The 21,128-nt window shown below is 33.4% G+C and overlaps 3 protein-coding genes, 1 long non-coding RNA gene and 1 other non-coding gene across 6 annotated transcripts; 4 read left to right on the forward strand and 1 right to left on the reverse strand.

The window, feature by feature from the left end:
• Positions 1–4,191: 4,191 nt before the first annotated feature.
• LOC112706875 (small ribosomal subunit protein eS27y) lies at positions 4,192–5,164 on the forward strand. Its single transcript, XM_072201044.1, is given in 4 exon segments — positions 4,192–4,332; positions 4,428–4,529; positions 4,625–4,653; positions 4,771–5,164. Coding segments are annotated over 4 exon segments (261 nt in total). The 5' UTR covers positions 4,192–4,329; the 3' UTR covers positions 4,898–5,164.
• A 571-nt stretch (positions 5,165–5,735) lies between these two features.
• On the forward strand, positions 5,736–6,650 carry LOC140174828 (uncharacterized). Of its 2 annotated transcripts, XR_011864755.1 has the most exons (4): positions 5,736–5,874; positions 5,973–6,087; positions 6,241–6,279; positions 6,352–6,500. It is a non-coding gene; the product is annotated as an uncharacterized lncRNA (long non-coding RNA). The 2 variants fall into 2 exon arrangements; XR_011864754.1 differs by lacking the exon at positions 6,241–6,279 and having other exon boundaries at positions 6,352–6,650.
• Positions 6,651–8,953: 2,303 nt separating this feature from the next.
• On the forward strand, positions 8,954–10,047 carry LOC112706876 (small ribosomal subunit protein eS27y). Its single transcript, XM_025758395.3, has 4 exons — positions 8,954–9,241; positions 9,341–9,442; positions 9,537–9,565; positions 9,682–10,047. Exons 1-4 carry the CDS (start codon positions 9,239–9,241, stop codon positions 9,806–9,808), a joined length of 261 nt encoding a protein of 86 aa, XP_025614180.1. The 5' UTR covers positions 8,954–9,238; the 3' UTR covers positions 9,809–10,047.
• Positions 10,048–16,859: 6,812 nt separating this feature from the next.
• On the forward strand, positions 16,860–16,940 carry TRNAL-AAG (transfer RNA leucine (anticodon AAG)). The gene has a single exon. It is a non-coding gene; the product is annotated as a tRNA-Leu (tRNA).
• Positions 16,941–19,398: 2,458 nt separating this feature from the next.
• On the reverse strand, positions 19,399–20,337 carry LOC140174700 (zinc finger BED domain-containing protein RICESLEEPER 3-like). Its single transcript, XM_072200196.1, has 3 exons — positions 20,042–20,337; positions 19,615–19,790; positions 19,399–19,466 (listed from the first exon to the last, which is right to left on the reverse strand). The coding sequence occupies exons 1-3, from the start codon at positions 20,335–20,337 to the stop codon at positions 19,399–19,401; spliced, it is 540 nt and encodes a 179-aa protein (XP_072056297.1).
• Positions 20,338–21,128: the final 791 nt, after the last annotated feature.

The following is a 21,128-nucleotide window of genomic DNA, read 5'->3' on the forward strand; positions in this document are numbered from 1 at the left end:
ATGATCTTAGCATCTTGGTCATACCTAATATATTCGTACATACAAAACGAATATATGGATTCTCTTCTATATATTTTTTAGGTTATAATATCATTTTATCTTTTTTAACATCCCCCACCACAAACCTAGCAACCACTCTAGGTTTAGGGGTGGTAAGCGAGAAAATATACTCCACCTGTCAGAAACCCGTCTTTTGGTGCATTGGTCTGTTTCGCTCCGCCTAACTGTTGACCGGCGAGTTGACGGGCTAAACCTACTAAAATTCTTTTTTTTTTATTATTAACTACTAAATAATATATAATTTCACAATCATATTAATGCCTTTATAATTTTTAAAGGCATAAAAAATTATATTTTTTATATTCACAAATATTAAAGTCTTTGTAATTATAAATATCTAATAAATATAATTATAAATATTGTCTCCAAAACAAAATAAACAAAATCCAAAACATTAATTATAAATATTGTCTCCAAAGCAATATAAACATAATTCAAAACACTGAATTTTCATCTTCATACTCTTGTAAGTTGGGTTGAGAAAAATTGGGTTTTAGCAAAAAAAATTACAAAAATACCCCCTTGCAAAAAAAATTAAACCCGACAAAAATGTCCGTCCCGCCGACAAAACTTATAGTTTAAGTGGTGCGAGTTATGCGAGTCGGCCTGGCGGTTTTAAGCCCGTTTTCCATCTCTAACTAGGTTATAATATCTTCTATTGTTTTGTATTGTCTTCTATATCAATTAAATTCATAAACCTCTTTTTGGTCATTACTTGTGATACAACTTTTTTTTGGACCTAACCTTCATATAACCTTTACTATTATTTTTTGGGCCAGTTACTTGTTGGGCCGCGCGTCAAACCTATCACTCTGGATGCATGGTTTTTTTTCCCTATTTTGGAGTAATATTTGGTTTTTGATTCACAAACGCCGAGAACAGTGTTTTAGTTTATTGGTGCTGTCAATGAGCCTTAGCTCAAGTGGCACAAGTTTCCTTTTCTATTAAGAGGTCTCAGGTTCGAGCTTCATCATGTGCAGACTTAACTAAAAAAAGGGGTAAAAAACGTAAACAAGCCAAGGAAATAACAATTTGACACAATTCTAAACGCGAAATTGAAATAACAAAAGTACCAAAGCCACCAATACACCTAATCATGTCCCCGTGTGTGCTCTGCTCCTCCGAGCTGTGGGCAACTCCGACGTGTGTGGCCAGGCTGCCGGCATCGTCCATATTGGTCCGTGGCCGGTTCGGATCTGCATCATCCATATTGGTCCGTATCCGAGTAGACCTTGGACGACCCTCTCTCGCACGCCTCTTATTGGGGTCAGGGATGACAGTCGGTCCGTCATATGGTGGCCAAAAACCCTCCGGAATGGGAGGTGTGAAACCCATCTAATACACACTGAAGACCGAACTAAGACGATACACCTGGTGGACGTAAGGCTCCCATGTAAGCCGTGAGTAGGCACAGCAAGCCAGTGCGTGGGGACACGGGAAATAAAGTGCCTGGAAGTATCCGCAATCACATGTGTGAGATGCAAGTGAGACTCTGTAGCTACCCAGTGAGAAAGAACCAGTCGGAGTTGTCTCTGCGGATGGTGAACTCGGAGTTATCCCTGTCGTACATAGTAACCGTGAAGCACCTAGCCGTCTTCAAGTTGGCCTCTATACACTTCACCAACTGCTGACTAAATTGTTGTCCGGTTCCCATCTGCGCCTCAGCCTCTATCCCGTTGCGAACAAATAATTCGGCCAACCTTCCGTATGTTACCTTCACTAGCGAGCACACAGGAAGGTTTCTGACACCCTTGAGGATCGAGTTCACACACTCAGATATATTCGTCGTCATGTGTCTGAATCTACGCCCATCATCACAATGTTGTGTCCACAACGAATACTCAATCCGGTTCACCCAGTCACACATCGCCGGGTCTTCGGACATAAGACTATCAAACCAGTAATGGAATTTGACCTCGGTCTTAGCGTACGCTGCATTCACAAGTAGCCTCCTTACGTCTTTGCCCTTGAAGGTGAGGGCGAAATTTGCCGCAACATGTCGAATGCAGAATGCTCGGTATGCAGACGGAGGTAACCAGCCTCCGTCAAGTGCCTCAAGCGCGGCCTTGATACCGTTATGCTTGTCCGAGATAACCAGCAGACCCAGCTGCGGTGTCACATGCTCACGCAGGTGGGAGAGAAAGAAAGACCACGACTCAGCATTCTCACCCTCGACTAATGCGAATGCAATAGGGAGTATGTTGGAGTTCCCGTCCTGTGCAATCGCGACAAGCAACGTTCCCCCATACTTGCCATATAGATGGGTGACGTCAATACTAACTAGGGGCTTGCAATGACGGAATGCCTCGATACACGGTGGAAACATTCAGAATAGTCTATGAAAATAAGCTCGAGACTCGTCCAACTGTCCACCGACACGAACAGGGCTCGTCCTTAGGACTGCAATAGTACCATGCATCGTCAACTGGACTCCTAACACCCACCTTGGGAGCTCGTTGTACGACTCATCCCAGTCACCATAGATGAGGGCAACAGCCTTCTGCTTCGCCAACCAGACCCTCCTGTAAGTCGGCCTAAACCCAAAGTATGCGGCGGTGGCATTTAGGAGCACCTTGATGCTGACGGATGCATCAGCCCTAACCATTGGCATAATGAATGCCGATATCACATGGTAATCCAAACTCTTGTGGTCGCTGGAAATGGAGGTGGCGAGACAAGTATGCGGTCCGTTGTAACGTTTGACCTCCCAAAGTCCCTTGCGCTGTCGGAGACTAAGCCGAATCAACCATGTGCACCCATTGCCGAACTCAGAAAACTTGCCCACATACCGGCGATAGTCAGACTCCACGACCTTGTACTGTACCCCTCGATGGATGCTGTAAGTCTTGATACTTAACAGGGCCTCTTCTTTATCCGAAAATTGCTGACCAACCTGAAACTCTGTCAGACTTGCAGACCCTTCAGCATCTATAGCGCCAAATCCAGCTGGCTGCCCAGAAACCCCCTCCTGCCTTATGGCATCCAAGTCCAAAGAGGAAAAATGTGGAGGGTACTGCTGCGTGCTAGAGCTAGAACCACCGCTCGCCCCAGCAGGCTCACTTGCTCCAACATCATCGCCACTGTCATCAGCAATCATATCCGGCTCGACATCATCGTCCTCTGGATCATCCAAGAATCCATCTCCAACCCCAGCCGGTGCAGCACACTGAAAAGAGGTCCACAGATATTCCCCTTCTCCGACCTCGTCGCCTACACTGCTGTTGAGATCAACAGCGAACGAAGGGGAAGCGACAGGTTGGATGGGTGGCTCGTACGTAGGGACGGGGGAAGATGCAACGGCAGGTTTGGAGCTAGAACCGGCTACTGTGGCTAAAGTGGTGGTATTCCGGTTCGAACCCCCCGAGCTGGACACAGCGTCAACCAACTTTGCCAACAGTTCTGGTGTCTTCACCTCTGAAAACTGCTGGCGACAATGAAATATGACCTGCAAGTCCTCATCACTCCCGATCGTGAAACAATTGTACTTTATGGTTTCCTGGAGCACCGTGATTGGAATTCGATAGAAAACACTTCTTAACCCGTTTCATACCTTCTAGACCAAGTTTCAGCAGTACAGAGCTAACAAGGTCCTCATACCTCGTCGTAGGCCTGACGATAATACAGAGAAGATCCTTATCAGTGAACTTCACATCAGAACAAGTTTTCCTCTTAATGGATTCTCTGTGGTGAACCAACACTACGAAACTCTCCTCACTAGCCATCTTACCCCCCTCTAATGATAGCAACTCACTTTCACACCATATATATACAGGTCTGGTCCTCACTAATTCGAACGAGCCTAGTACGAAATATGGTCTGTGTAATTCGAACCAAGCTGGTTCGAATTACTTGAGGAGTATAATTCGAAGCTAATTGGTTCGAATTATGAAGTTAGATTTCGAACCAAATTGATTCGAATTATGTGGCTATGGGTACAATGTGTAATTCGAACCTATTTGGTTCAAATTACATGGAAAGTGAGTTCGAACCATGTTGGTTCGAACTACATAGAAATGTGCTTTGGTTGATTGATGAATCAGATTTTGCTTTGGCTTATTTGTGTAAAATTGTTCTCCCTTTGGCTTATTTACATTTTTTACTCTAAAAAAGGGGATATCATGTGTGTGTGGATGTAGTGTGGGTGAGTGTGTAACCTAGGATTGGAGGTTGTCTAATCCATCGACTAAAAAAAAAAAAAGTTTATTGGTGCTGCACTCTACTCCCAATTAGGGTTTCTCTGAGGTTTCAAAATCCTGTGCCGCAGCCATCATGGTGAGTGTCCTTCCTCGCATTTCATTAGATCCGTGATTGTTCTTGATTATCCATGTGGTTTCTTTGAAAACTGAAAATTTATGTGGATTGAGTAGGTTCTTCAGAATGACATCGATTTGCTTAACCCTCCAGCTGAGCTTGAGAAGAGGAAACACAAGCTCAAGCGTCTTGTTCAGTCTCCTAACTCTTTCTTCACCGTATTTTCTCTTTTATTATCTTTCCCTATTTTTTTCGGTTATTTGTTTCTCTAACAAGCTTTTATGTCTCTTGTTTGCCCGTTTTACTGTTGCAGGATGTGAAGTGCCAAGGTTGTTTCAACATGTAAGTTGGATGATTCTGCCTTTTTTTGTTGATTTTTATTTAGTGTTATCTAATTTGCTTTAAATCACTTCAATTAGTTTTAACTGTTTTCGCCCCCAAATTTGTGATTGAATGCAGTACCACTGTATTCAGCCACTCTCAGACCGTCGTGGTATGCGGAAACTGCTAGACAGTATTGTGCCAGCCGACAGGCGGCCGAGCGAGGCTGACCGAGGGCTGCTCTTTTAGGAAGAAGGGGGATTAAATCGGTGTGACATCTTTTTGCTTTTTAGTTCTGGAAAGTTTTGCTGTTCTAGGATAGGATCAATGCCTTCTGTTCTGTTTTTGTTTAACTGTTTATGGTATATTTATATTTAGTTTGGTTAAATTGTAAGCATTATACTGGAAGCACGCCTGCACCAAAAATGAAAAAATGCCAGTGGATTAAGAAACGAGTGCCTTGTGTAAGTTTCCCTTTGTTGTACTAAGTTGTTAAGCACTTGTTAAATCGTGTAAGTTTTCCTTTGTTGTACTCCGTTGTTAATCACGTTTACTTTCTTAGTGTACTCCGTTGTTAATTTCGTAGCCATTATAATTTTCACGGTGATTTATTTGTAAGACCTAGATATTCAGATTAGTTAGGTTGAATGTGTGCTAACTAACTAGCATAGAAATAACTACTACACACTAAGTTAATGCAAATTTGAGAATAAAATGAAAATGTTTCTAAAAAATACGCTTAGTTAATAAACCTATTTATGTTTATTTTTATTTGTTTTTCGTTTTGCAGTTATGTACTTAATGATGGGCACTCCCTTCTTGTAGAGGTGGATAGTCTTAATCTTTATTTTTCTCTAAGTTAGCTATACATGTATATCGTATATGCAATATTGACCTTTTTATTTATTTATTTATTTGCAGCGTATTTCACTAGAACCTGGTGATCCTAGTCCGTATAGTCTACTTATATGGATTTGCAGGTATAAATGAATGCTTAATATTTATAGCTTAATTTTGAGAGCTTTTTATATAACAATGTTTTTTTTACAGACGAATTAGAAAGATCAAACCAATCAATCATTAGTAACTTGCAAGAAAAAGCTTCTCAGTGCTTGAAACTCTTTTATTGAGTAGAAAAAGAAAAAAAAAAGGTGATATGTGAGATATGTACTAATTTATACCATGTTGCATTGCAATGAGAGGCCGTTTTCCATTGAACAGAACCTACTTTAAAGTTAACAGGTTAGTGAATGTTACGGATACATGTTTTGCTAGTATATGTTATCCCATGGGTCATTCCATAAGATTTTTATTTTGATAGTTATTTATCTTTGACCTAGATCTTTGCTGACTATGTTTCAATGAAAAATCCAATTGATGTTCCCAGAACTTGGTTATGGCATCTAGAGAAAAGAATTGCATATTTTGGGACAGGAGCATCTTCCATTTTGAAAGGTTACAAAATATGAATTATAACGTATAGCTATATATATTTATTCAATTGAAATATGTATCTTTAATTTGCCTTTTTTTTTCAATAATATATATTTCAAAACAAATATAAATTGATTATTTTTCTTATTTTATTATTTTCAATCATCAAAATAGGTTTGTCAGCTAATGAGATTGAAGATTGTTTCTGGAAATGTAAGATAATAATGTACACATAAATAAGTTGAAGGTAGATTTTTCTTTTGTTGAAAACATGCATGTTTGCAGGTTATGTGTGTGAGAGCAATTGATGCAAAGACAGGAGCGCCAAGGTCATTATCATATAGATTTCACCGGCAACAACACAACTGTCAAAGCTAAAACTGGTAACAAAACAACCCAGGAGAATGAAGTTAAGACTGACAAGACAACCCAAGAAAAAGAAGGATACGAATTATGTATTTATCCATAATACTTTTTACTTTTATTTTTTTATATTAAGACTCTTAGTTTTATGCATTTTTTAGATATAAAACTGTATGAGAACTATTGATGCAATACCAGGAATGGAACATTTTGGATTTTCATCATGTATTTTAAATAGGAAAATATAGATAGAAAAGTAGGGTTTTGTAGAAAAAAATAAGTTATATTTAAATTCTTTTAGCATCCATATATCATTGCATGATAAGTAGGTAAGTGATTATTAATGCGCAACTCATTTTTTTCGACATTCTGCCTTGGAAAATATGAGTTATATTTAAATTCTTTTAGCATCCATATATGATTGCATGATAAGTAGGTAAGTGATTATTAATGCACAACTCATTTTTTTCGACATTCTGCCATCTCCCCGATCTAGATGTTTTTTAATTTCTGATTGCATAAAATGATCGCTTTCAAGGAAATATTTTTTTTTTCCTGCTTGCGCTTATTAGGTTTAATTCATTTAAACATCTCTAGTTATATTAAATTTAATTCATTCAAACATCTCTAGTTATATTAAATTTGTTAACTGGACTCTATACTAAAACTTTGTATAATATAAGACTTTCTAATTAGAGTTTATCGTTAAAAAACCAATTCAAAGAATTGACATATTTTTTAAGTATAGCTTAATTGAAACAATTAAAAATGGTAAGACTTTATTATAATTTTTTTATGTATCTCTAAAGACTTTAAAACTCCAAAGTACTGGACTAGCTATTACCAAGTTATTGATGTGAGAGGTTGAGTTTTTATTAAAAATTTTGAAATGCCTGCCCCGTTGACTTATTAGAAAATCCTTCGTGTATGTCCTTTGTGTAATGTTGTGTAATGTGAGATGTCAAACGGTTAAAAATATTTAGTGATACCAAAATTAATTATTAAAATAATTATTATATATTTATATATAAACACATTAATTTATATGTTTTTTAATTAAATAATTAATTATAAAATAATTAAATTTATTATAATAAAATAATTAAATTTATAATAGAAATATAATTATTTTTATTTATAGAAAAAAATACAAATTATAAAAGACAATGATCTTAGCATCTTGGTCATATCCAACATATTCGTATATACAGAACGAATACATGGATTCTCTTTTATATATTTTTTGGGTTATAATATCTTTTTATTTTTAACACCCCCCACCTAAGGGTGTAAGTTACCGAACCGAATCAAAATTTACCGCAAAATCAAGTCGAAATTTACAATAACCGAATAAAAAATATAAAAAATTGGTTTTTTTAAGTAAACCGATCGGTTCAGTTCGGTTTGATTTTCGGATGGCTCTGCAGAAATTGAACCGAATCAAACTGAAAAAGTGGCTTAGTAATGAATTGAAATTGAAATTTTAGACTTAACAAATGTGTTTGTTTTATGTTTAGTTGTTGGAATGAGTTGAAATTGTGTTGAATTTGAATATAATGTAATGTTATTTCAGTTTATTGATTGTTTTGAATATCATTTTACTAAGATTAATTTTCTATTAGTTAGGATTTAAAAATAAAAAAACCACCGAATCAAATTGTTAAACCGCTTTTGGTTCGGTTCGGTTTGGTTCGGTTGTTGCACAGACAGCAAACCGATTGGTTGGTACTTTGTAAAAACCAAACAGATCCGTTCGGTTGGTTTTTGGTCCAAAATCGAACCAATAACACCCTTACCCCCACCACAAACCTAGCAACTACTCTAGGTTTAGGGGTGGCAAGCGGGAAAGCCCGCCCCCACCCTGTTAGAAACCCGTCTTTTGGTGGATTGGTCTGTTTCGCTCCGTCTAGCTGCTGGCTGGCGGGCTAACGGGCTAAGCCCGCTAAAGCTCATCTTTTTTTTGTTAACTACTAAATAATATATATATAATTTCACAACCATATTAATAAATTTATAATTTTAAAGGAATAAAAAATTATATTTTTTTATATTCACAACTATTAAAGTCTTTGTAATTATAAATATCTAATAAACATAATTATAAACCAAGTTTTCATCCAAAACATAATTATAAATATTGTCTCCAAAGCAAAATAAACATAATCTAAAACATAATTATAAATATTGTTTTCAAAGCAATATAAACATAATCTAAAACACTGAATTTTCATCTTCATATCCTCGTAAGTTGGGTTGGGAGAAGTTTGAATTTTAACAAAAGAAAATTATAAAAATACTCCTTGCAAAAAAATTAAGTTCGGCAGAAAAGTCGACCCTGCTCTGCAAAAGCCCGCAGTTTAATTGGTGCGAATTAGGCGATTTTTTGCTCTTTAGTGGTTCTAAATTTTCAACCCGACCCACCCTTTTTTACGGATTATGCGAACCGACCCAGCAGGTTTAAGCCCGTTTGTCATCCTCGACTAAGTTATAATATCTTCTATTGTTTTGTACTGTCTTCTTCTGTATCAATTAAATTCATAAACCTCTTCTTGGTCATTACTTATGATACAACTATTTTTTGGACCTAACCTTCGTATAACCTTTACTATTATTTTTTGGGCCAGTTACTTGATGGGCCGCGTGTAAAACCAATCCCTCTGTATGCATGGGTTTTTGTTTTCCTATTCCGGAGTAATATCTGGTTTTTGATTCACAAACGCCGAAGACAGTGTTTTAGTTTGTTGGTGTTGCACTCTACTCCCAATTAGGGTTTCTCTGAAAGGTTTCGAAATCCTGTGCCGCAGCCATCATGGTGAGTGTCCTTCTTCCTCGCATTTCATTAGATCCGTGATTGTTCTTGATTATCCATGTGGTTTCTTTGAATAACTGAATCTTTTTGTGGATTGAGTAGGTTCTTCAGAATGACATCGATTTGCTTAACCCTCCAGCTGAGCTTGAGAAGAGGAAACACAAGCTCAAGCGTCTTGTTCAGTCTCCTAACTCTTTCTTCATGGTATTTTCTCTTTTATTATCTTTCCCTATTTTTTCGGTTATTTGTTTCTCTAACAAGCTTTTATGTCTCTTGTTTGCCCGTTTTATTGTTGCAGGATGTGAAGTGCCAAGGTTGTTTCAACATGTAAGTTGGATGATTATGCCTTTTTTTGTTGATTTTTATTTAGTGCTATCTAATTTGCTTTAAATCACTTGAATTAGTTTTAACTGTTTTCGCCCCAAATTTGTGATTGGATGCAGTACCACTGTATTCAGCCACTCTCAGACCGTCGTGGTGTGCGGAAACTGCCAGACAGTATTGTGCCAGCCGACAGGTGGCCGAGCGAGGCTGACCGAGGGCTGCTCTTTTAGAAAGAAGGGGGATTAAATCGGTGTGACATTTTTTTGCTTTTTAGTTCCTGAAAGTTTTGCTGTTCTAAGATAGGATCAATGCCTTCTGTCTTTGTTTAACTATTTATGGTATATTTATATTTAGTTTTGTTAAATTGTAAGACTCTTTATTCTACAACTTTCTCTAGAACTTGATGATACTACCTAGCCTTTTCATGATATTGCATATGATTTTGGTAGATTTCTAATTTTATCTTACATGTTGGATTCATATTACTCTGATTCTTATGTATGTGTGTAGTTCTTTTTGCTTAATTTGTCTTACTTTTGGTTCTTAAAGCCGGACCTTATATGTATTTTTATGCTTTTCTGGGTTAGGTTTTAATCTTATTTATATTTGGATTGTTTGTTGAACACAAGCAATGGGGATTTGCTTGATGATGCGCCTAAGGCATAGTGCTTCCCTCTTGAGTTAGGGTGGCCGTAGAGTGAAGGGGCTACTGGCTGCTTTAGTAAGAGCAGTTTGAAACTTGCCTCTATAATTAGAGATTTCTTCTTTGTTTGCTTGACTTCTTAAGTTATGAAGAAGATTAGCTTCTCATTAATTCGGTCTTTGCTGAATAACAAGCAGTCCTAGCTTTTGCCATTTTTTTTAACATAAATGCCAAATGCATGTTATGATAGACAAGGTTTATCATGGATATTAAATTATGAAGTTTTTTGCTAATCCTAGTTATACCCATAGCATTAAGAATTTCCGGAACTTAAGTCTTTACTCATTAAGATTAAAAATTTACCACTTCAATTATTTGAAAGTTTAAATATTTACTACCTTTTATACATCTACTGGTATACTGGTTTTCTAATTTTTCATTTGAATCCCATCATTTTAAACTTAATTCTTTCCCTTGTGGACTTGTTATGATTTTTCCAATATCAACCATAATTTATCATTCCTTTTCTAACATTTAATTAGAAAAACCCATGGGAGACAAGGAATTGTAAGATTTAAGATTTTTTTTTTAGGTCAACAAGATTTAAGAATTTAATAGAGTAACGAGGACACTGTAATTTGTCAAAAAGTTAGTTTTTTAATATGGATCGGGCAGAAAAAATTATGTATCCTATCCTACCTTTATTGGTATCGCATGTGTACATTTTGCTACAATGAAGAGCATCTTTGCTATGAAAAACTCTACATTGTACCTTTCCTCAACTATTTTGAGGAGGTTGCCAACTCCCTAGAGGTTAATCATCTCTTTTTACAAAAAAGGTAAGAAAGGAACTACTATATATTTAAATCCAATTGAAAAACAAGTAGGGTGTTAATTCGAATGTAGATGATGATCAGCAATTCAGCATTCTTGTGTTAATGATCGGTGTACATGAGTTTCTTGAAAAGCAAGGAAAAAGAAACAGGCCAGGATGCTTCTCAATTTTCGTGAACAAGTTAAATAAAGATAATTTCCTCTCTCTCTTTTTTGTATATTAATAAGGCGATGATGCAAGGCTTGCATTTGATAGGCTAATCTCATATAGTTTTTCTACCTTTGCGCAAATATGCTTGTTTAGCTTTACCCATCCTTTGCTTTTATTTATTTTCTTTTGTACAAATATTCGTATCACTGCTTTCGGCGCGTGACTTTTTTCTGTTTTGAATCCACCGTTATAACTTTACATGCTACTAGACATAAGATAATCACTGTGAAAATTCTATCTAAGCTATAATGCCAAAATTGAGCAAACCCAAATGCAATATCATTCACGGTGACATAAGTTGAAAACACAAATTCTTTCCATGCTGTCCTGCTTTTGAAGTGAGATATAAAATAAACCACCACTATAACATTGTGGAATAAAATAAACATGTCATGACTTTGTTTGACTTTTACATAAGAAATCTAGAAATGTAGAACCAACCCCAAATTCGAAGATAATAATTGGTTGAGCTTTTACATGGCACAGTAAGCTTGGCAAACGGAAATGGCCAAATCAAGTTAGTTAAAAGGAATATAGTTTCCTACTTGGACTTTGGTTATGTAATAAAAAAATAGATGGGAAACTAGGAAAAAAATAAAAATAAAACCTATAAATACATATATTGATTATTCATATACTTGTTAATAATTTTCTTCACTCCAAACTCCAAATATCAAACTTCAAAACCATTAAAGGAGCCCATATTGGATGAACTAATTATTAGTCATCACATGTTACATAACATTATATACCTAATAAAGTAATAATAGTCATGGTTTCTTCTATACATGTTCAGCATCAGTTGCATTTGTTATGACACATATACCACTTTAACAATAAGCTTAGTGCAAAGCCCCAAGTATGGTAGTGATAACAAAGCAAATAGTAGATACAAATATCCTATTTTAACACATCTAAGCCATATATGGAAGATAGTAGTCATTGAAGATCTGAGATAATCAAGGCTTGTGGTGCTGGGTGTAGATGTAATCTATGTGAGCTTCTAAAGTCATTCTTCTCATCAAGCATTCTTCATCTCCACTATTGCATTCCTCCACCCCCAGCAGCTGCTAGATTCCAATTAAGCAAACATAATAATAATAAGGTTTAGTTCAACTTCAACAGCAATATTATTTTATCAGTAGTTATTATCGTATTCTGTACTGACATATGATCTACTGAAAATTGGATTTGAATGTTGCGCGAGCTTCATTTACACTCGAATACAATGAATTATGTTTAGAAACATTTCTTATGTGTTTCAATTTAGGATTTACCTTGGAGGATTCACCACCTTCCTGAAAAACAAAGCTTTCCCCAGAGGATCCATCCAATATTCTGTTTTCCCCTGAAGAAAGCAAGTTCCACTTGGTCAAATAACATTCAACAGACACATAATCAAAATAACTGAGAGCTACCAAATACTGCTTATTAGTACCTTGATGAGTGATAAGTGGACGAGCCTCTAGCTTTGATGAGAAAACTTGAAAGAAAAGGAAAAAGAAAAGGAGAAAAAGTCCATAGTGAAGAGTTGGCTTCATCATGATTATCATTCAAACTGCAGAGTATAGAGGAATGGATAGATAGGTGTGTGTTGAAAGAAAGAGGTTGCAGAAAGTGGATATAAATACACACACATATCATGCAAGCAAATTAATTAAAGTAGTACACTGTTGTTCACATGAAGGTTCCTAAAAAAATGAGGCAATTTTTTTCCATTTAATAAAAAAAAAAAAACTCACCACAACATGGCCCCACTCACCATCATCATCCTCTCTATTTGCTTCTTTATTAGCATATGTGTCAATACTTAATAATAGCAGTATCATTTCAATAATTACTTACCTGAAAATATCTTCATGTAAAGATGATAATTTAAAATCGTTGGATAATTTAATATGTATAGTTAAATTACTTAACATAATATATATTACATCTTAGCTCATTTTTACATGAAAACAATTTTAGATGAGTAGTCTTTACTATATTATCATTCTCTCTTAATAATTTACTATATTATCATTCTCTCTTAATAAACTAGTGTTCATGGTAGTAGTGTGTGATGAGACCAGAGAAGACAGGACCACAATTTGATGGTAGCAAGTGAAAGGTGCTTTAGTCATTGTCTGCCATAGCAGTGGTCCAAAGCAACACAGTCACACACACTGCCTAAAAATCCACATCAATGCAAATAGTGGCACTCTTTTCACACTGTCAACAAAAAGTCAACCTTTGATCAGGACTTGCTGACAGCTGTTGTCCAACCCTCCTCTCTTAACTATTAAACTCTTCACCTTTGCCAAAATCTTCATCACCATCAGTCCACCATGCCATCTATTTTTTTGTTCTGATTTTGAAGTTGCCTTGTTATTTAAGGCATCACAAGAACTCATCATCTTAAAAGATTGAATTAAATCAAAGCAAAAAACTATCATTTACCTGATAAAAATAGATATATAATTATTTATATGTCCAACACACTTCTTCACACAAGAATTTATTTATTTTTAGTTTGTGTAAATTTTATATATGTTTTTTTTATTTGCTTTATATTAAAATTTTATTCTTTTAAAGTCAATAAAAAATTAATTTTAGATTTTTAGCCATTAAAACTTTAATATCATAAATTATAACTAAAGGTGCCTTTTTTTGTGCGCTTATGATATATATTATATCTAATAAAAAATATTAATTCAAGTTTATTATAAAGTAAAAATTAACATTGTTTTTATGAGAAGTTGCTAGTTAAGATTCATTAAATAATAATTTAGTCAAACGTGTGAAATTATCTAACAAATTCTCAACTAATAACTTCATGTAAAATAACTGCACGTTCTTCATCTTGTTACAAATATCATAGATCAAGTTTTTAAACTTATTAAATTCTAGTTATAGAGGCAAATAAAATCAGTCTTGAGAAATTTTCAGATACTAAAAAATGAATAGAATGCTTCGAAGTTGCCTCTCCACTTGGTAATGAAAACAAAATCAGTGGCAAAGCCACCATTTGTAGTGCCACATCAGAATATATATATATATATAAAGAGAGAACGAGGGAGAGACACACACACATACACACATGCAAGCAATGACTTTCTTCTTATCATCATTGGCAGTATTATATTGAATCATTGATAGACACGGTTCTCATATATATGCATGCTTCCAAATGCATTTCAATTATGATCGAGCTTAATTATTCATTTTATTAATTATATATTTGTTCTTTAATTCACCATGTAATGTTCATTTGTGATACTTGGCAAACTTATGAACCTTGGATAAGTCTTCATATTGATTTATTTAATTTTAATACTGATAGTGCTTCATCACTTGCTAATGTGCATCTAAAAAATATGGCAGATTCCAATTAATATTCCCTCGCAGAGTGCAAGGTGTATGTGTTATGTTATATATGTATAGGAAATTGCGTAAAGTTGTTGCATACTACTATGTTGTTGCTCCACTTTGGAATTTCGAGTTAGCGGGTCTTATTGTGATTTGTGGAATCAATAGTGTATATTAATTTAGAGCCAGATTTGAAGCCTAGATTTTGCTCCTCTTTTGGAAGATTTAAATCTTTCTGTCTCTTGCTCTAAGCGTAATAAACAATTTAAAGGAAAAGAAACCATTGTCGGAATTGAGTTTCGGCACACATACACACACACACATATATATATTCTTTAATAATACACAGGTTAGAGACCAATTCCTTTGGGAACTGACTTGGATTATTCTAAAGCTTGATTAGTTAACATTACGTGCCTTAAACCATAATGTGATAGCTCTATATAGTTCTTTATTCTTTAAATGCGATGTTATTCCACTATATATATCATATTATCGTCCAGAAAAAAAAGACAAGGAATATATTAGGAGAAACTAGAAACGGTGGATTAAAATGATAAATATTAAAAAGTATTCACATAAAATTATCTTTATATAAAAATAATTGATAAAAATTGTTAAATGAGTATTTAGTAAATATGTCACAAATCATCTAACAGTTTTTATATATTGTTTTCACATGAAGACAACTTTATTTGAGTAGTTACTGATGATTCACTGTTGGATGGTGGGTGTTAAATTTTTTTATAGTAATTCTGAGTTGTGACTCATTGTTGAATCCACGCACTATGTGAAGAAAGTAAGTTTACGAAGCATTAGTGAAAGAGTGAAAAGTTATGAAAACAAGGTAAAAAAGGGTGAATGGATTTCATTCCATGGTCAAACTAACAATAACCTGTTTGAGGAAGACAAAGAAAAAGTGAAAGGATGTAAAAACAAGGATGTATTCCCTTGAGAAATGGGAATAAGGTGGTACATGAAAGTGTGAAGCAAAGAGGTTATGGTTATGGTTGGTATTTGATTTGATAATTGGAAATGGCATATAGCTAAAATACAAATGCAACAGTACCATAGTAATAATGGACAAGTCATTGTGTTGACTAAACAGTCTGAAATTTTTGCTGTATCTTAGTATGGCAAGTCATGTTCATAACTCATGCGTGCCAGAAAACACATACATACCAAACTTAATTTGTCCATTTGCCCCAACACCACATCTTATTATGGATTTTAGGATTAAGAGACTAGTAATTATAGCTAGGTTCTGATAATTCCTAATGCCATATTAGTCTTCATTAAAACATCATCTTTTACTTTCTAAACTTATTGCTACTATAGTATTACCAAGGGAAATTTAAAACACTTTGATTCCCCAATATATATGATGGCCCATCCTAAAAGCAAAGACAAGAATGTGGCAATTATTTCATAGAGTTCACCCTAAAGAATCTTATAAAACTAGCAGAGCTAGCTACTCCAAGGAATCTCTTCAGAGTTCAGATGATCAAACGGGTGGAGCAGAATAATCAAGCGGGACATGTGTGTGTATATATATATATATATACACACATGTCACGTGTCAACTATTTAAAGCTTGCTTAAGTCAACTGGTGTTCCTGTCTTTTGTGCTATCTATGTACGGCCTTGACCCAAATTGTCTCTTCTCTTTTATTAACAAGTAGACTTTCAAATTCAAATCAAGAGAGTTCAAAAACCAAACTATATGCATTTATTGTTGCTGTTGCAATTTTTCAATCTTGATTTGATCCTCATTAAATAGAGCATAGTTCGTAGTTCTAGTTAGTTTAACTTAGTAGCATCTTCTTTTCTAGTGGCCACTTTTCCTTTTCCGACATTGGATTTTTTTACATGTATAACTTGTTCCAAAAATATGTGCCATCAAACTATACATGGCTTTGCCAATGGTAGGAAAGGAATTATAACGGAAAGCGGGAATATTCTAAATAAATACCCACTAATAGTTATTTCATGATTTCTTACTAACATTCGAATTAAATAATAGTGAAAAGGAAGAAGTGAACATCTGCCTCTGCATTACTTGCTAGTGCTACCCTTGCTGGGTCACATTTCAGCTATATATATTATTTGTACAAGGTTTATCATGATTAAATATAATTTCACTTGTGTTTTCTTTTATATAACATGACAAGAACAATGGCACACGTTATCAAATTCCGTTTGTAATTTGTTGGCATTAGATAATTTAATATTAATAAGATATATAAAATATTACCATCGAAGTTGAGATGGCCGAGTTGGTCTAAGGCGCCAGATTAAGGTTCTGGTCCGAAAGGGCGTGGGTTCAAATCCCACTCTCAACATTCATCTTCTTTTGTGTAGTAAGATACATTATTGTTCTTTTTTTTTGGACTTCAATAGTGTTTCTTTTTTTTTTAGTGGATTGGACAACTTCCAATTTTAGGTATACAACACACCTACACACTCTTCACACTTTTACCATATTTTTTCTTCAATTACAATCTCTAGGGTTTGGACTTCAATATTGTTCAATATGCGAGAAATGTAATGGGCTTCCTTTATCTGCTTATATGGTTATTGATAGACAAAAAAAAACATATCAACGGACTCGCTCTCTTAAATTATATTAAATTTGTCTGAACTTGAGGACAAAATCTAAATACACCACCAAACGGACAAAAATCATTAAAAAAAAATGAAAAGCAGAAACTTGATATCTTATGTATTGTTAGTTTTTATTCCATTCTCTCTTTTCATGAAATTTCTTACAACCATAAAAAATTTGTTTTTATTTGGGAAAACAAAGAATTACGAAGAAGAAGATTTTCATACTGGTGGTATAGAAGGTGCCATTCAATTAAATTATGATAATATGTCATAGTTTAAGTCAATATCAATTTTTTAGTTATATCTGCCTATCTACTTTCTAAAGATGAGAATCCAACATTAGGAATGTTAAAATTTCTATACATAGTGTTGACAAGCATGTTGTCATATATATATATATATATATTCTTCATTTTTCCCTTTTCCTAAGACGGCCTTAGAAAATTTAGTAGAATTTACAATCTGAATATTTTTCTATATCCCTGCTTTAAATAAGACAATTAAGATATAAATAAATGTTAGATTCCTAATCCCCATTGTAGGGTTTACTTTCTTCGTCAAAGTGTTCTTTTATGTATTATTTCAAGAATAGGGTAGAAATTGATGTATATGGATGTCTTCTTATATATGTATAAAGATAATTAGTCTATCATTATTCAAAGTTAACACCAAACTTAATTACGAGCCTCTTCTTTATTTTTACTATTAAATCTATATATAGTGGGAGAAAATGTTAATACTTTAGTAGTTGGAGTAATTTCTTTACTTTAATTTGAGTGGATTAAACCATTTTTATATTATCTATTGATGGAACACGCCATCATCAAATTAAACAGGCAAATAAACTTCATAAAGTTTAATTTTGTGTCTCATTTAATTCTCAATAATTATACATACTTACATAGTGATGCCTTTCAGCATTGTACAAAGAAGATTCACGTTACTACATATGCATCAATAGAGTCAAACGTAACATATGAATCAATAGAGTTAAGCCACAAATAGAGATAGCAACACTATATATCCAAATCTACGAATATTCACTCCGCTCCTATCTGTTTAGACCTATTTTGATGTGAGAGTGAGTTTTTAGTGGGATAGAATTTTGAGCGTGGCAGAGAGACGGATTTAGATAATAAATAATATCCATCCTAATATATAATTTTAATATATAATATATGTAATATTTATAAAATAATTAATAATATTATATTATATTATATTTTTATTTTAATTTATATTACGTATATAATAACAATTATATAAATTTTAATATTTAATTTTATTTATAAAAATAGATAAAAACAGAATGAGTTAAGATTTAACTTTTTATTACATGTGAGTAGAAATGGAACAAATTCTATATAAATTATTGTGGGATAAAATGAAGTGGAATAACTAATAAGACAAATGAAACATAAAATAGTAAAGAGGATCGTAGATTTAAGATAGGGCATACGTATGCGTGGTTATAGCCACAGCTTATTGTTATAGGTAATTAAAAAATAAAATAAAATAAATAAAAATTCTGTGGCTATATAAGCATATCATAATGTGACGACCACATACATGTCTAAAAAATGAACAAAATAAAATAAAAGTACAACCTTACCTACATACTATTTTACGCACACATCTTTTATTACTGTGATTTTTCTTCACCAAATCTTCTTGCTCAATACACATTAGAACTAGTAATGAATAGGGTAGGGTAAGATTTGGACTCTATTCTAATTTTATTTGCGGGTAGAAAATTTTAATAAAACTCTATCCTATTCTATTTACGGATTAAAAATTTCTCAACCCGAACTCTATCCGCACCCTAAATTACAAAACTTTATCCTACCAAACTTTATTCGCAGAAATATTATTTTTTTAAAAAATAAATATAAAACTCAATCATTCTAAATTTTATACATATTAACAAAATAAAAAAATAAATAACTAAATTCAAATTAAAATAAAAGACAATAAAATCTTAAAAAAATTCAGCATAAAATTACAAACATACATATCGTTATATTAATAAAATAAAAAATTAAATTTAAATTAAAATTAAAAACAATAAAATCCTAAACAAATCCAACATAAAATTACAAATAGTATAATTATCAAGTTCTTAATAAAATTAAAATAACATAAACAAAGATAAATGTCTTCAAACATTTCTTTTAATTCCAAGTTCTTGCAACATTATTCTTCCGTCAGTTTAAAAAATGCATCATCATCTTCATTAGCAGTTTGATAATCAGCTTTTTCACCTAAAAATCAAATACAACAATAATTTTAACACAACTAAACAAATTGAAAAACTTAAAAATAAACATAAATAACCTCTTTTATAATATTCTGCCTACAACCAATTTTGATTGCACATAAGAGCTTCTACCGTATTTTCATGAAGACTACCACGATGAGTAGCAATTATACGGTCACTTGTGCAAAAAGAAGACTCAGAAACAACAGTAGACACAGGAATGACAAATATGTCTCTTGCAATTTTCTGAAGAGTTGGAAACTTAACTCTATTTACCTTCCACCAAGCTAATATATCAAAATCAGGAGTTAAAGGATCAGGGGCGGAGCTAGAAAAAATATTGGAGGGGGGCAAAAAATATTTACACAATAAAATAAGACTAAAATAAAATATTAAGGGGGGGCTAAACTGAAATTTATATATAATTTACATGTAAAAAATTAAAATTAGGGGGGGCCATTGCCCCCCTTTGCTTGTACCTAGCTCCGCCCCAGTAAAGGATGAACATCTTCCTCTACATAGTGATCAAATTTCGTCTTCACAAATGAACTTTTTTTCTTCTTCTTTTGTCTAATATACAATTGATAACCAACATCATCATCTTCATCTGCATTAACCCTAAGCTCTTGTGTAGATTCCACTGACATATTGCTTGAATTAGATATATTCTTTTGATATTCATGAAGTAACTCATAACATTTCTGTTTGATTCTCTCAACTTTCCTTGTACATTCATTAGAATTTTCACATACCCTAACAAACTTATATTCAACCACATCAAGCTTATACCTAGGATCTAAAATTGCAGTAACACCCATAATGCCATGAATTTCTTCCCAATATTTATCAAACTTTCTCTTCATCATACATGCCATGCTAATAATAACTGGATTAAGAGAAACAGTCTATTTTTCCAATCCAACATGTATCTCACATACTTTATTAAAGTAAATATTGACAGTTGAAACTTGAGTTCCAGAAAATAACCGAGTCACATTATAAAAAAGTTTTAATTTACCACAAATTTTTTTTGCAAGTTCCTATTCCTCATTACTTGAATTGGCACACTTTTATAATTGGAGTCTTTTTGTTTTAGTCGAGCAAAGACATCTCTGTACAACCATGCAGTTTCTAACATCACATAAGTGAAATTCCATCTAATCATACAATCAAGAGATAATTTTTGGTAAAGGGAACACCTGAATTTACTACACCAACTCACAAAAGTTTCATGTCTTTTACTAGTTGAAGTCCAATACACCACTCTATTATAAATTTTCTCCACACTTTTTTTAACTAAATTGAAACTATCCTTCACAATTAGGTTTAAAATATGAGCACAGCAACGTATATGTAATAACTTACTCCCTAACAACAAATAATTGTGTGATGATTTTTCTTAACATGTTATGAACATGAAGTATGAATCATAAGTGAGTAACATGATTTTTCTGTTTTTTTTTTTCAAAATACTTAAGTTTTATGCACATTGTGTGATGATTTTTTTTATAACACATAATTAATTCAATATGTACATAAATTATGGAACATGTTCATCTTCGAAAATATTTTTGTCAGTTGTAATTCATATAACTTAGAATATACACATTGATTATATTCACAGATTTTATTTTCTATTAATCTCAACAACTACTTTAGTTCTTTT

This window comes from Arachis hypogaea, chromosome 8 (genome assembly GCF_003086295.3).
Source record: "Arachis hypogaea cultivar Tifrunner chromosome 8, arahy.Tifrunner.gnm2.J5K5, whole genome shotgun sequence".
NCBI classification, from domain to species: domain Eukaryota; kingdom Viridiplantae; phylum Streptophyta; class Magnoliopsida; order Fabales; family Fabaceae; genus Arachis; species Arachis hypogaea.

Bases quoted from the DNA above. Each gene is read 5' to 3' on its own strand.
- LOC112706876 (XM_025758395.3), top strand. The intron at 9,443-9,536 runs GTATTTTCTCTT...TTATTGTTGCAG, and splicing joins CTCCTAACTCTTTCTTCATG to GATGTGAAGTGCCAAGGTTG. The intron at 9,566-9,681 runs GTAAGTTGGATG...GATTGGATGCAG, and splicing joins TGCCAAGGTTGTTTCAACAT to TACCACTGTATTCAGCCACT.
- LOC140174700 (XM_072200196.1), bottom strand. From the start codon at position 20,337: ATGGCATGTATGATGAAGAGAAAGTTTGATAAATATTGGGAAGAAATT. The intron at 19,791-20,041 runs GTATATTAGACA...TATTTTTTCTAG, and splicing joins GATGATGTTGGTTATCAATT to CTCCGCCCCTGATCCTTTAA. The intron at 19,467-19,614 runs GTAGTCTTCATG...TTTGATTTTTAG, and splicing joins TATAATTGCTACTCATCGTG to GTGAAAAAGCTGATTATCAA.